Here is a 12,908-nt window from a genome sequence, read left to right as displayed (position 1 = left end):
AAAAATTTCTACAAATTTTTAAATGTCGGCTAACTTCATTTTCATTACTGAAGTTACCAGTCAGCTGTTAATTTTAAAAATTTCTTTAATAAATAAATTACAATAAAAAAATGCTTCTAAAAATTTTCACTTGTAATTTTTATTAATTTTTACATGTGAAATTTTTTAATTAAATTTTTTTTATAATTATTTAATTACTATAAATATTTAAAAAAATTTTTATATTTGTCAACGTCAGTGTCATCAATATATGGATGTGTGATGAGCACAGCTAGTGAAAAGAGAGAATAAAAAAATGTGATATTAGCGCCAGTGCTTTCTCATTCGACCACGTACCAATACAACAACGTGGCAGTTTAGCTTTGACTTTAGTTCTTTATCACTATCATCATTATACAAACATTTATACATAGGTACACAAACACAAACAATATTACATTTAATTCCATCAATCATACTTAATGTACACGTGTAAAAATCAATTAAAAATTAATATACCAACTTTTATTAGTATGTTACGTTGTTACTTAAAAATCAACACCTGTTTGTGATAAATTAACTCCAAATCATTTTATAAATATTGTTATTTTTCAGGTTTTTATTCTCTACGACAATAGGTTATCATATGTGACAACAATGATGATGATTAAGCTAGAAATCAAACGATTTAATTATTTTCTTTGATAGTTTGTTATTTTTTTTTTTTTTTTTTTTTACGGATGTTATTTTAAAATACAAATTGTGATTATTCGTCTTAGGTAGTTTTTTTTAAGGTACAGTAATTACTTACAATGTTATTTATTTATTTTCTGTGAATCAGTTTTTTATTTACTGAATATTTGTTTCAGATTTTTAATTAAGTTTGAGATAAATATGAAGCGTAAAATAGATAAAGAAGATTCAGAGAATGGACAGGTGGTAGATTCAAATATTGCTGAAGACAGTGATATCCGTGGTGATGAAGGAAATATTGCATTACTCCTTTTTTTATATTTATTACAAGGCATTCCGTTAGGTCTTTGTAGTGCAATGCCAATGATCCTTCAGAATAGACATATTTCTTATAAACAACAGGTAAAGTTATAATACTGAAGTTAGCAGTCAGCTGTTAATTTAAAAAATTTTTTTAATAAATAAATTACAATAAAAAAACGCTTCTAAAAATTTTCACTTGTAATTTTTATTAATTTTTACATGTGAAACTTTTTAGTTTAATTTTTTTTATAATAATTTAATTGCTATAATTATCTAAAAAAATTTTTATATCAACATATTGAAGTGACAGTTTGCAGAAGTGTGAAAAAATTAAACTCTAGTGTCAGAATAATAGTTTTACATTTTTTCAGGCTGAATTTAGTTTTGTACAATGGCCATTCTCATTAAAATTACTATGGGCACCAGTAGTAGATGCTATTTACTCACGTAGATTCGGACGTCGTAAAACGTGGTTAATACCTACTCAATATGCGATGGGTATTTTTATGTTGTATTTATCTGGTTGTGTACAAGACTGGTTGGGTTCAGATATTGAAGCACCAAATATAGGATTACTTACAATTTTATTTTTTATGCTAAATGTCCTAGCAGCAACGCAGGATATAGCTGTCGATGGTTGGGCATTGACAATGTTAAAAAGGTAATTTGAAGTTTTATTTATTTATTTGAAAAGAAACGCCGTCGGCAATTTACAACAATAGATTACATTTTTATGTGTAGAATGTTTAGTTAATATTTATATATATTAAATAACTGCTGCAAAGAGAATATAGATTTAAGAGATTTGAGAGAAGAGAAAAACAAAAAAAAAATACACTGGCCACAAAGTTTTGCTTATTCTCTTAATAATATAAATAATTAAACCCTTTGACATATTTTTATTATTTACAGACAAAATGTAGGATACGCATCAACTTGTAATAGCGTTGGTCAAACGGCAGGATATTTCCTTGGCTATGTTTTATTTATTGCCTTGGAATCTCCAACACTTTGCAATAGCTATCTACGTTCCGAACCTTCTGACCACGGAATTTTAACACTACCTGGTAATAAAATCTTTAATACGATAATTAATCACAAATTATCACAATTTAATGTTTTATTTTATTTTATTCAAAAGGATTTTTATACTTTTGGGGATGGATATTTATTGGTGCAACGACACTCGTGGCGATATTAAAGCACGAAGTAGACGAAAAACATGTTAAAAGTGAAGATTTTTTCACAAATATCAAACACGCTTATCATTTACTCTGGTGTACGATAAAATTACCGTCAATTAAAACTACAGCATTAATTTTACTCACTACCAAGGTTAAAAAATAAAATATCAATATTTTTTTTAGTTATAAATAATTTAAAATAAAAAAATAAATAATTTGATTAAATAGATTGGATTTTCCGCTTGTGACGCAGTCACAGGATTGAAACTTGTCGATGCTGGAGTACCAAAAGAAAAATTAACATTAATGGCTGTGCCATTGATACCAATGCAGATTATTTTATCTTGTGTAGTATCTAAATATACATTAGGATCACGTCCAATGGACATTTACTTGAAAGCGATGCCGTATAGGTAAATTAAAAAAATTATTTTAATAATTATCGACAACAAATATTTAACTTGACTACTAAATTAATAAATTTATTTAATAGATTAGCATTTGGGCTAGTTGCTGCTGGTTTAGTTTGGGTCACACCGTCTTTCGTCAATAATGGTGACGTACCATTATATTATTGTATTATTGTTATTACTTTTTACGCAATACACCAGGTATATAAAAATACTTTAATTTTTTTTTAACAAAAAAATTTGTCCCAAAAAATTATTTCTAAAAATTGCATTTTTTACTCTTTAAAATTTCTACGTGTTAATTTTTTTTTTTTGCCATACTTTTTTTTGTTGTAAAATTATTAAATATATGCTAAATTAATTTTCTTTTAATATTCGATTCCTAAATTTATTTTAAATTATTTACTTTTTTAATTAGTTTGCTTCGACGAGTATGTTTGTTGCATCCATGGCTTTCTTCGCTAAAATAAGTGATCCAGCTGTTGGAGGTACTTACATGACATTTTTAAATACCCTGTGCAATCTCGGTGGTAATTGGCCAGCGACAGCAGCACTTTGGTTCGTTGATACATTAACTTGGAGATCATGCAGTACTGATCCTGCTAATGATTGTAGTACTTCCGTAGAGCGTGAGGTAAATAATACAATTTATTTAAAATATTTATTTTAAATTATATTTATTTACTGTTTGTTGTTATTTATTATTTCAGCAATGTGAAATAGGTTCTAAAGGGACTTGTCTTACGGTGCTCGATGGTTATTACATTGAGAGTATTTTGTGTGTGATTGTCGGATACTTATGGTTTAAATGGGGACGAAGAAAAATAAATTACTTACAATTACGACCAATGTCCGCTTGGAAAGTGATACCTCAAAAAAGCTAACACTTGTTACGTCTTATTTATTGTTAAATCGTTAAATTTTTACTGAGTAAATGTCAATATTTGTGAACTATTATTTTTAATTTTAGTGAATGAATTATCATTACAGTTAGGTTTAATTTTAAAATCGAAAATGGTAAAAACTGTCAATAATAAATGGTTTATTTATTTAAAAATTGAAAAAGATAAAGTATATCAAAAAGAGAAGTATCATTACAGACGAGGTATTATTTAATAATATTATTTAAGGGTATTATTTATTAATAGATAGTAAATAATAGTAATAAATTACACATAGTAAAAAATTTTGCGTCATTGCTTTAAAAAATTTTGTGTTAAATATTTAACACTTTTATGTGTAAATTTAACATTTATTGTATTAAATTAACACACAAAAGTGTTAAATATTTAACATAAAAATTTTTAACACAAAATTTTTTACTGTGCATCTCTTTCGATTTTTATTCTCCTGGAAATAATTACCGACAATATTTATTTAGCACAATTTATTAATTTTAAATAAAATATTATTTTTAAACAGTTATAATAAACAATTTAAATAATTATAAATTATAATAAAATTCTTTAATACAATTAACGAATAATTTTATTTAGTAATACCATTAAAATTTATTTTTTCCACATATTGTTATGAGTATTTGAAATATTAACATTAACACCAGCTTTACTAATTACTTGATATTTTGAGTTTTGTTCAAATCGTAGGGCAGTTTTTTTTTTATCGCAAGGTTCATCACGATTGAAAAGAATTTTTATGACAACATCACTTGAATCGTCTTTACAATTAGACTCTTGTACATTTTCTTGTTCATTATATTTGTCATTATTAATACTATCCACTCCAGGTGAATTGGAATGCCATGGTTTACCCATGCCATGAACAGAATTAATATCCCACGGCTGTGGTGCATGTTGTCCATTTTTGACTATTGGACACGGATTATTGGCATCTTCATTTGGAGGCTCTGTCTCTTGCAGATGACCTCGTTCTTCTATTGGTTCTTCTTGATCATACGGTTTTCTCAAAAGTTGTGACCAATCTTGCAGTATTTCACCATTAATATAAATAGTAATAAATAATTTATTAACTAAACATAAACTAATGACAAAAAACTTCAGTATGCATTGGCACATGTTGCTAAATTTAATATAAAAATTTTTTTTAACATCATAATATTTTTTCTACAACTACAATCGTTCATGTTGTTATAATGCGATCATAGATCATTGATTAAAAAGTAATAAATGTACGGCTAGCTATTAATCTTAAAATTTACGATAATACTTATAAATTAGAAATTAAACTATCGAAATAAAATAATGATTTATTATACATTATATATATCATTTACAATTGTTTCAACAGTTTCATAAATACTTTTTTTAATTATCAATAGGCCTACGAGACAATAATTATATTTTTTATAATATGAAGACAGTTATTGTAATTGATACACATTTATAATATGTAGATATTTTTCTATAGAACTGCAATTTGTACGTACAGCGACTTTTAATTAACAATTACAACTTGTGACAAGTTTAATTAAAATAATCCAGTCTTTACAATGTACCAGCATGTATTTTATATTTGATAAAATATAGAAACTGATAAATAATAATAGTAATGAATGAATAATACTGACTTTTTGTTTTAACGATATGAATCGGCATTGAGGATAGGTTGCTTATCAGAATTCTTTTTCGATTTTAATAACCGAGTTGGTTTAAATTTTAAGCCAGAGTTAACTTTATTCCTCGATTGAGTTTGTTCTTCTTCAAATCTTGTCATCAGAACAGAATAAGAGTTAGGACCTGCTTCTTTGCTGTGATGAATTCCATAGAGGAAGTAAATTAAAATACCTGAAAGAAAATATTAATAATTATAAAAGTAATTTACATAAAAAAAAAGTTTATGTAAAAAAATTGTGAAAAATTTCATTTTTTATAAAAAAATTTGTCTAATAGAGGAGGGCGACAGAAAAAATATATAAACCCTTCTTAAGATTCATAATAAATTATTCAAATTTTCTCTAATTATAAAAATCTTAATTTTGAAATTGCGGCTTTTTTGTTAGTCTCAAGAAAAAATTATAACAGGTATTTTTTTTATAAAATTAAATTTTGAAAAACTTTTACTTAAGAAATTTTTTATACGACCAATATTTCTGCCGTAATATAAAAAATTTGACACTGTTAATTATTAATTGTTATTTTGAAATCAAGGAAAAATTTCTAGTGATACTGTTATGAGTGATGACATAATCATTTATTAATAATTTTGAATAAATAATAAATTAATGACATACCTAGAAACATCCAGACAAAGAAGCGAAGCCACGTAAGTAATTGCAAATGACTCATGAGAAGAATGTTAATATAAATACTGATTGCAGGAACTAAAGGTACAAAATGTACCCGGAATTTATCATCAACGGCTGGGCATTGTTCATGTGCTCCAATAATCAGTAAACAGGCAACCATAATCAATGAAACGAAGAAATAGAGTAAATTATTCCACCAAGATGGTTCTTGATCAAACGGAGAAGTAAGACCAAGTAAAAGTACTGAAATACAAATGCATCCAGCAATGTAAATTATTAACGCTGCCATTACAGCGGTCCCTGGTTCCCAATTTCCAATAACATTAGCTAATTTAGCGTAACGTTTCTTCAGTCTGCCTACAGGATTAATTTTTTGGCTCTCAATAAGCTCCGAGTCGTCGGGGGATGAATCTGTTAGACTGCTAGTGCTACTCGTGTCACTCGGCGATTCTGCTTCATGTGTCTTTGTTGGAATAAAATGCGGAATATCATTAATGGGCCTGTATCGTAAAATAATTACACTTGCTGAGACAATGGTGTAGGCAAGGAAAGTCCCGATGGACATGAATTCGACGAGATGTGCTAGATCAAAGAGCAGAGCTATTATAGAACACATGACACCGCTGATGGCTAGATTAATAATCGGTAGTTGGGTTCTTTCATTGACACGACCGAGGAATGAGAAGATTAGACCATCACTGGCCATGGCGTAAATTATTCTTGGAAGTGAGAATAATGACCCAAAGAGAGTAGTCGTCATCCCACAGAGCGCTCCAATGCTGATGACATACTTCGCCCAGGTGACGCCTTGGGATGCGAATGCCTCAGATAATGCTGCAGTTGGATTTATTTCCCAGTAAGGAACAACTAGCGTTAGCATTCCGCTGAGTAGTATGTAACCAATCACGACAATTATCATTGAAAATGATGTTGCTCGTGGTATACTTTTGCTTGGATTTCGCGCTTCTTCGCCGCAGCTTGCAATTGAATCAAATCCAACAAATGCATAGAAACATTTCGCAGCACCTTTATCAAAAAAATTATTATTATTATTATTATTATTAGAGTGTGAATTTGATAATTTTTTAATAATTTATAAACAATTTATTTGTTACAGAAGAAATATTATAAAAAAATGCATATGGAAATTTTTTCAAGTTTTTTCTATGCAATTTTTTAGATTTTTTTTAAAGATATTAAAATAAATTACCTGCCATAACACCGGCAACACCAAATGGCATAAATCCATAATGTTTTTCATCGGTCCAGTTACCAAAATTGGCATACTGACATCCGAGTCCAATGACTAAGCCAATAACACCAAGATTGACCATAGTAAGGACAGAATTTAAACGTGATGATACTTTTACACCAGAGCCAAGAATAAGAGCGTATACTAGACAGAGTATGCAAGCCAAAGGATCTGGTATATGACCAAGGGACGCGCTCATCTCGTGTCCACTCATAAGATCACTTGTAAGATTGCTCAGTGTTCCTCCAGTCAATGAATCTACGTAACCACTCCAAGCTCTTGCTACTGAAGCACCACCTGTTAATATCATCAAGTAAATTATCTTTAACTGCTTTAATTTAAATACCGCCAGATATCAAAAGTTTTATTTCAATAATTACCTATCATATGTTCCAGAATAATATTCCAGCCAATAACGAATGCCCAGAACTCGCCTATTGTAACATAAGTGTAGACATAAGCGCTTCCAGCTTTTGGAACACGAGCACCGAATTCAGCATAACAATAGGCGGCAAAAGCTGATGCTAATCCAGCCAACGCGAAACTTATTATTATTGCGGGTCCAGCTATTGAATGAGCTACTTGCCCAGTCAGGACATAAATACCGGCTCCCATCATGTGACCCACACCTACACAAATTTAATTATAATTTTATCAATAATGAAAAATCAATTATTGATACTATTAGTTAATTAATTAATTAATTATTTTATTACTTACCCAAAAATGTCATATCAAAAGTAGTCAAACATCTTTTTAAAGGTGTCTCCATTCCATCACCTTCCAGACGCTTCACTCGATTCATTTTAGAGCAAATTCCTGACATGACATGCCCGAGGATCATCCTCCGGACTGAAGGCATTATAAAGCCTGTAAAAAATAAAAATTATTTTTTGTTCAATTATAACAGCTGTTTGATTGTTAAGATGATATTTTTAAAATCAAAACTACTGAGTACAAAGACAAATTTATTGAAACGACAAATCACCAGGGTAGTTATGGATTTTAGTTTACATAAGATATAATAAATTAATTAATTTAACTTACCTTTCAGGTACTCGGTGTATTGATAGTTGACTATTGATGAAGTTGGTGAGCTTATAGCTTTTGAGGATAGATGAAAAAATATAAAAAATTTTCATTAGCGAGTGGGTGGCGGTTTCTACGCAAGCTCAAGGCTTTCATTGATTTTACTTATCACTGTCTATACCATGACATCCTTTTTTTTCATTCATATCTATTGCGCTTATAATAAAAACAAATAAACAATAGTCTTATGAACTTTTAAATCTCAATTTTTATCTCAATTATAGCAATATATCTTCATTTAATAAATAATATTTTGTCTTTATTATAAGATTAGAGCTTTAATTTGTTATTTTGAAAAGATTATTATGATTGTAATTTGATAAAATTTGGTAAATTTAAGAAAATTAATTTAGCAGATATTTTAGAATTTTTTTAATAAACAAATTATGGCAAAAAAAATTAGAAAAAAGAAAATTGGCATGAAGAAATTTTAATAAATTAAAAATGCAATTTTTAAAAAATAATTTTATAAAACAAATTTTTTTGTTGAAGAAAATTAAAAAATTGTCAAGTGACAGCTAAATTAAAAGTCATTATAAAATTACATCTTCTTGCAAAAATAAAAAATTAATAACATTTATCACATTTATAAATATGAAAGCTTGAATATTTTATTGGACTATTTATAATTATATATTTAAACTCTGACGCATTTGATATGAAAATGCACATTTATTTATAATCTAAAAAAAAGGTACAATGCATTTAAGAATAGCTTTCAAGTGTATTGTTATTTTAAATTTTACGCGCGAAGTGATTTGATTTTTATTTTTTTTATTTTCATTTCCATTTGGTTGGTAAGCTAGATAACTGTGCCATGTGTAGTATCTCATTGTTATTATTTTATTTTCGGTATTTATTTCAACAAAACAAATAATCAAATAATGACATTTACGAACAATTGTTGATTTAATAATTGTTGATTAATTTTTTTATTTATTATAAGCTATAAATATGATCCGGCAATTGTGTAAATTGTGCCAAGTTGCAGAAGTTGGTGGAATTCATAACCTTCGAAAGTATTCTGTAAGTATTGAAAAAAATTTTTTTTTAATATTTTTATCTTGAATTATTAATAAAAATTAAAAAATTAAATTTTAATTACAATTATTTTTTATTAAAATTTAGTTGTCAACGATATGGAGACAAAATTCAATACTTATGTATCCTGAACTTGATGATGATGATAATGATGCTCAAGAAGTAAATAAAAATGATCTTGTCAAACCAATAATACAATGTAGCAAAAAGGTATTCAATTTTTATCCTGGTAAAGTGTATAATAAATTTGAAGACATGCCAATAGCATCTGGGAGTTGGCATAGTGTTAAATCTAAAGGGGATTATTTTACAATTTTTCCCGTACTTGAGGTTTGTGCATTTATTTAACTAGTTGTATGTCTATTTTTGTTATTAATTAATTTATTTTATATATATTTTTAGAAAGACGAAGAAAAATGTGAAAAAAATTCGTTTAGTGACTTAGGTATTGATGAACGCTTAATTAAAAATCTTAAAGCACTCGGCATTGAGGATCCAACTGTGATACAAAAACGTGGAATACCTCAAATGTTAGATGGACAAAATATATTTATAACTGGTGAAACAGGATGTGGAAAAACATTGACGTTTTTACTTCCTATTATGACTCAAATATTAAAATGGAAAAAACAGATCCAAAATAGACCGGCTAATTCTCCTTTGGCTTTGATTCTTTCTCCCAGCAAAGAATTGGCACATCAAATTGGAGTAAATAAATTTTTAATCATAATACAGGCACCCAGGAACCATAAGAGTGTATAATAAAAATCCTATTTTTTTTTCTAAGTCCAAAAAAAATTTTTAGTTTGGAGAAAATTTTTTTTTTTGCATTTCTTCACGTTTCATACAAAAATACGTTGATTCCCGAAAAAAAAAATTTTTACACACGATTATAGTTTTTCACTGGGACCTTTTGCCGAAATACGCCCTTGTAGCATCTGGAACGCGATTTAATAAAATGATTTTCTTTTAGAATGAAGCAAAAAAATTGGCCAAAGACTTAGATATCAGTGTCAAAGCAATAAGTGGAGGTAAAACTAAAAGAATGATGCGAAATCCATCAGTGAAAGATGTTGACATTTTAGTCGGTACAGTTGGAGTTGTAAGTAAGTTAACAACTGTGAGGATTTATAAATTAGACTACGTCCGCCATGTAGTTTTGGATGAAGCTCATGCACTTTTTGACGAGACTTTTGATGATAAATTGGGATATTTTCTTCAAAGAATCAAAGTACATTAATAAATTATCCATTATTATTTTTAAAAGTACTAATAGTTTATATTTTGTCATTAATAATAACTATTAAATATAATTTCAGTTTGGATATGAACAGATTGACGATAACCTTCCGGAAAGTAGTCAACTAACATTATCTTCAGCTACTTTTCCTTCAACAATACCCGAATATTTAAGTAAATGTATTAATGTATGTATCTCACAAATTAATATTAATTTATTTGTTTATCTAGAATAAATAATTTTAATTATTTATTTATTGTATGTTTAAGACGGATTCTATTGTACAAATCTCGACGGCTAATACGCATAAAGTGCTAGTGCCTCAAAAGTTTATGCGACTTGGGTCGACACAGAAGGCACCAATGCTTCTGAAATTCGTAAAACCACGTGCGTTAAGACGAGAACCAACATTGATATTCAGTAATGATAGAGCAACGTGTGACTGGATTTCCATATTTTTGAATCAGATGAATATAAAAACATTTAATTTACATGGTTCGATGCCAACGTTGATACGAAACGGCAAGTACAGGGCATTTAAAAATGGTGAAGTTAACGTATTGTCGACGACAAATGCTGGAGCTAGAGGTTTAGATACTATTATGGTCGACTGTATTATTAATTATGATTTTCCGCTGAGTACTATTGAATATATACACAGGTAATTAATTATTTTAAGCATCAAAATTATTTCAATATATTTTAGTCATAAAAAAATTTTTAATAGCAAATTTTATTTTTATTGAAAAAAAATGTTGAAATTTTTTGAATAAATTTTTAGTTTGAGATCATGATTCAAAAAAGGTATATGATGAATTATGACAATTAATTGAATAATTTCAGATGTGGAAGAACCGGAAGAGTTGGTGGAAAACCAAATGGCAGAGTTATCAATTTTATAAGTAGACCACTCGAAATAGAAATGACGAAAAAAATAGAGCGAATAACCAGACGCATGAAGCCACTGCCGATGTTCGATCTTTTAGAACAACGTGAGAAACATGAAATGGATAGTGAACTTAGAGATCTTATAAATTTACATAAATAATTTTTTATTTTGTAAATAACAAAACAACAATAATTTTTTATTACAATGATGATGATAAAAAATAAAAAATTAAAAAAAAAACAGGAAAAGATGGAAAGTACATACTCGATTGAATTTATTGCTCTGAAACAAAGAAAAACATTTTTGGCAAAAGGAAATAGGGAGTGTACCTACTACCACCCATCCGCTCGTCCATTCACTGAATCTACATACCATTACATCCGGTTTAAACACATGCCATACTATACGCACTATCAACCGGTCAACTGAGTTTGTTTTTATTTTTTCCCCCGATACATAAAAAAAAAAAACCTCTTTTACGCGCATCCTATTCTTTTTTTATTCATTACATTCATTTATTATTTATGAATTCCAAATAAATTCAACGATAAAATCTCGAAAGTTTTTAATTTTTTTTTTTTTTTTTTCATTGTAAATCTCATTATTTAAGAATCGCCTATTCCAATATTCAGCAACTTATCCACCTCCGTCTTATTCAGGCGCTGATCATCATCATCATCACCACCATCATGATTATGATTATGATTATGACTATGACTATGATTGTGATTATGATTATGATGGTGTAATTAGCGTGGGTACTACCGTAACATGTAGGACAGGGGCATCATTCTCCCGTACTCGTATTGCTCAAAAAAGAAAATAACAAAATAAGTGAAGCTAAAAATGGCTATTAGAGTACCAGAAAATTCATGTGATGTTAGTACATACATGATACCTTGTTGAGGTATTTATACGACAGGCGTGTGAAAATAAAGTAAAAAAAAAAAGAAAAGAAGAAAGAAAAAAAAACGGTTTTATTAAAAAGAGAGAGGAATGAGTCACAGGGTTCGGAAATGCCTGGAATTGCTGACCAATCTTCAGAGCAAATACATTATATTATATGGAATGGGAGTTTCTCTGAATAATAGAAAACCTAGTAATGTGATTTACTGTGCGATAACTCCTTGTAAAATATGTTTATACATACATATATTATATTATGATGTACATATATCCGACGGTGTGGTCTAAGATATAAAGGGGGATTAAGAATAATATAATAATAGAAGAGCGTAAAAAGTTAGATGGATTTGGAGGGGACAAGACCTTCATATCACAGCAGTGACTTGTTGCTGTCTTACTTTTTATGTTTATATTTATATATTATTCTCTATGCATTGCTATTGTATATACTAATAATAATTGCCCTTTACTCGTTGTAATATAAATACAACGTATATAAATGAAGCTGAAGTTAGCAGACACTTGACAATATTTTGATTTTGCTTGAAAAATAAACTAGGTATAGAAAATTATTTATAAAAATCTAATTTATAATTTTTCAGAGCTTCTAAAGATAAAATTTTTCAATTAATTTTTCTCGCTATAACATGTTTGTTAAAAAAATTCTAAAAATGATCAGATGTCTCTCAATTTCAG

General features: G+C 28.3%; 3 protein-coding genes across 5 annotated transcripts; 2 read left to right on the top strand and 1 right to left on the bottom strand.

The window, feature by feature from the left end:
- Nucleotides 1-235: 235 nt before the first annotated feature.
- Nucleotides 236-3,640, top strand: LOC141529813 (acetyl-coenzyme A transporter 1). Of its 3 annotated transcripts, none has more exons than XM_074246524.1 (10): nucleotides 236-413; nucleotides 595-773; nucleotides 849-1,074; nucleotides 1,347-1,636; nucleotides 1,888-2,042; nucleotides 2,117-2,310; nucleotides 2,388-2,572; nucleotides 2,653-2,770; nucleotides 2,988-3,203; nucleotides 3,280-3,640. In XM_074246524.1, the coding sequence occupies exons 3-10, from the start codon at nucleotides 874-876 to the stop codon at nucleotides 3,451-3,453; spliced, it is 1,533 nt and encodes a 510-aa protein (XP_074102625.1). In that variant the 5' UTR covers nucleotides 236-413; nucleotides 595-773; nucleotides 849-873; the 3' UTR covers nucleotides 3,454-3,640. The 3 variants fall into 3 exon arrangements, with proteins under 3 accessions (XP_074102625.1, XP_074102624.1, XP_074102627.1); XM_074246523.1 differs by having other exon boundaries at nucleotides 236-510; XM_074246526.1 differs by lacking the exon at nucleotides 236-413 and having other exon boundaries at nucleotides 573-773.
- Nucleotides 3,641-5,110: 1,470 nt separating this feature from the next.
- On the bottom strand, nucleotides 5,111-8,248 carry LOC141529810 (cationic amino acid transporter 4). The gene is made up of 6 exons (XM_074246521.1): nucleotides 8,095-8,248; nucleotides 7,768-7,917; nucleotides 7,428-7,676; nucleotides 7,006-7,344; nucleotides 5,781-6,821; nucleotides 5,111-5,334 (listed from the first exon to the last, which is right to left on the bottom strand). Exons 2-6 carry the CDS (start codon nucleotides 7,907-7,909, stop codon nucleotides 5,126-5,128), a joined length of 1,980 nt encoding a protein of 659 aa, XP_074102622.1. The 5' UTR covers nucleotides 7,910-7,917; nucleotides 8,095-8,248; the 3' UTR covers nucleotides 5,111-5,125.
- A 691-nt stretch (nucleotides 8,249-8,939) lies between these two features.
- Dbp21e2 (putative ATP-dependent RNA helicase Dbp21E2) lies at nucleotides 8,940-11,868 on the top strand. The gene is made up of 7 exons (XM_074246522.1): nucleotides 8,940-9,162; nucleotides 9,265-9,507; nucleotides 9,580-9,885; nucleotides 10,151-10,408; nucleotides 10,497-10,604; nucleotides 10,687-11,078; nucleotides 11,261-11,868. Exons 1-7 carry the CDS (start codon nucleotides 9,091-9,093, stop codon nucleotides 11,463-11,465), a joined length of 1,584 nt encoding a protein of 527 aa, XP_074102623.1. The 5' UTR covers nucleotides 8,940-9,090; the 3' UTR covers nucleotides 11,466-11,868.
- The last annotated feature ends 1,040 nt before the right edge of the window (nucleotides 11,869-12,908 follow it).

The sequence above is a fragment of the Cotesia typhae genome, unplaced genomic scaffold, assembly GCF_013202065.1.
Source record: "Cotesia typhae breed Kobodo isofemale line unplaced genomic scaffold, CoteBio_Ctyphae contig_48, whole genome shotgun sequence".
In the NCBI taxonomy this organism is placed as follows: Eukaryota; Metazoa; Arthropoda; class Insecta; order Hymenoptera; family Braconidae; genus Cotesia; species Cotesia typhae.
The sequence above is the reverse complement of the archived record's forward strand: the minus strand, read 5'-3'. Positions and strand labels throughout refer to the sequence as shown.

Excerpts from the sequence above, each read along its gene's own strand:
- LOC141529813 (XM_074246524.1), top strand. The coding sequence starts at position 874 with ATGAAGCGTAAAATAGATAAAGAAGATTCAGAGAATGGACAGGTGGTA. Across the intron at positions 2,043-2,116 it reads CGGAATTTTAACACTACCTG|GATTTTTATACTTTTGGGGA; the intron begins GTAATAAAATCT and ends TTTATTCAAAAG. Across the intron at positions 3,204-3,279 it reads GTACTTCCGTAGAGCGTGAG|CAATGTGAAATAGGTTCTAA; the intron begins GTAAATAATACA and ends TTATTATTTCAG.
- LOC141529810 (XM_074246521.1), bottom strand. The coding sequence starts at position 7,909 with ATGCCTTCAGTCCGGAGGATGATCCTCGGGCATGTCATGTCAGGAATT. Across the intron at positions 7,677-7,767 it reads TTTTGATATGACATTTTTGG|GTGTGGGTCACATGATGGGA; the intron begins GTAAGTAATAAA and ends AAATTTGTGTAG. Across the intron at positions 5,335-5,780 it reads CTTTGTCTGGATGTTTCTAG|GTATTTTAATTTACTTCCTC; the intron begins GTATGTCATTAA and ends ATTTTCTTTCAG.
- Dbp21e2 (XM_074246522.1), top strand. The coding sequence starts at position 9,091 with ATGATCCGGCAATTGTGTAAATTGTGCCAAGTTGCAGAAGTTGGTGGA. Across the intron at positions 9,163-9,264 it reads ATAACCTTCGAAAGTATTCT|TTGTCAACGATATGGAGACA; the intron begins GTAAGTATTGAA and ends ATTAAAATTTAG. Across the intron at positions 9,886-10,150 it reads AATTGGCACATCAAATTGGA|AATGAAGCAAAAAAATTGGC; the intron begins GTAAATAAATTT and ends ATTTTCTTTTAG.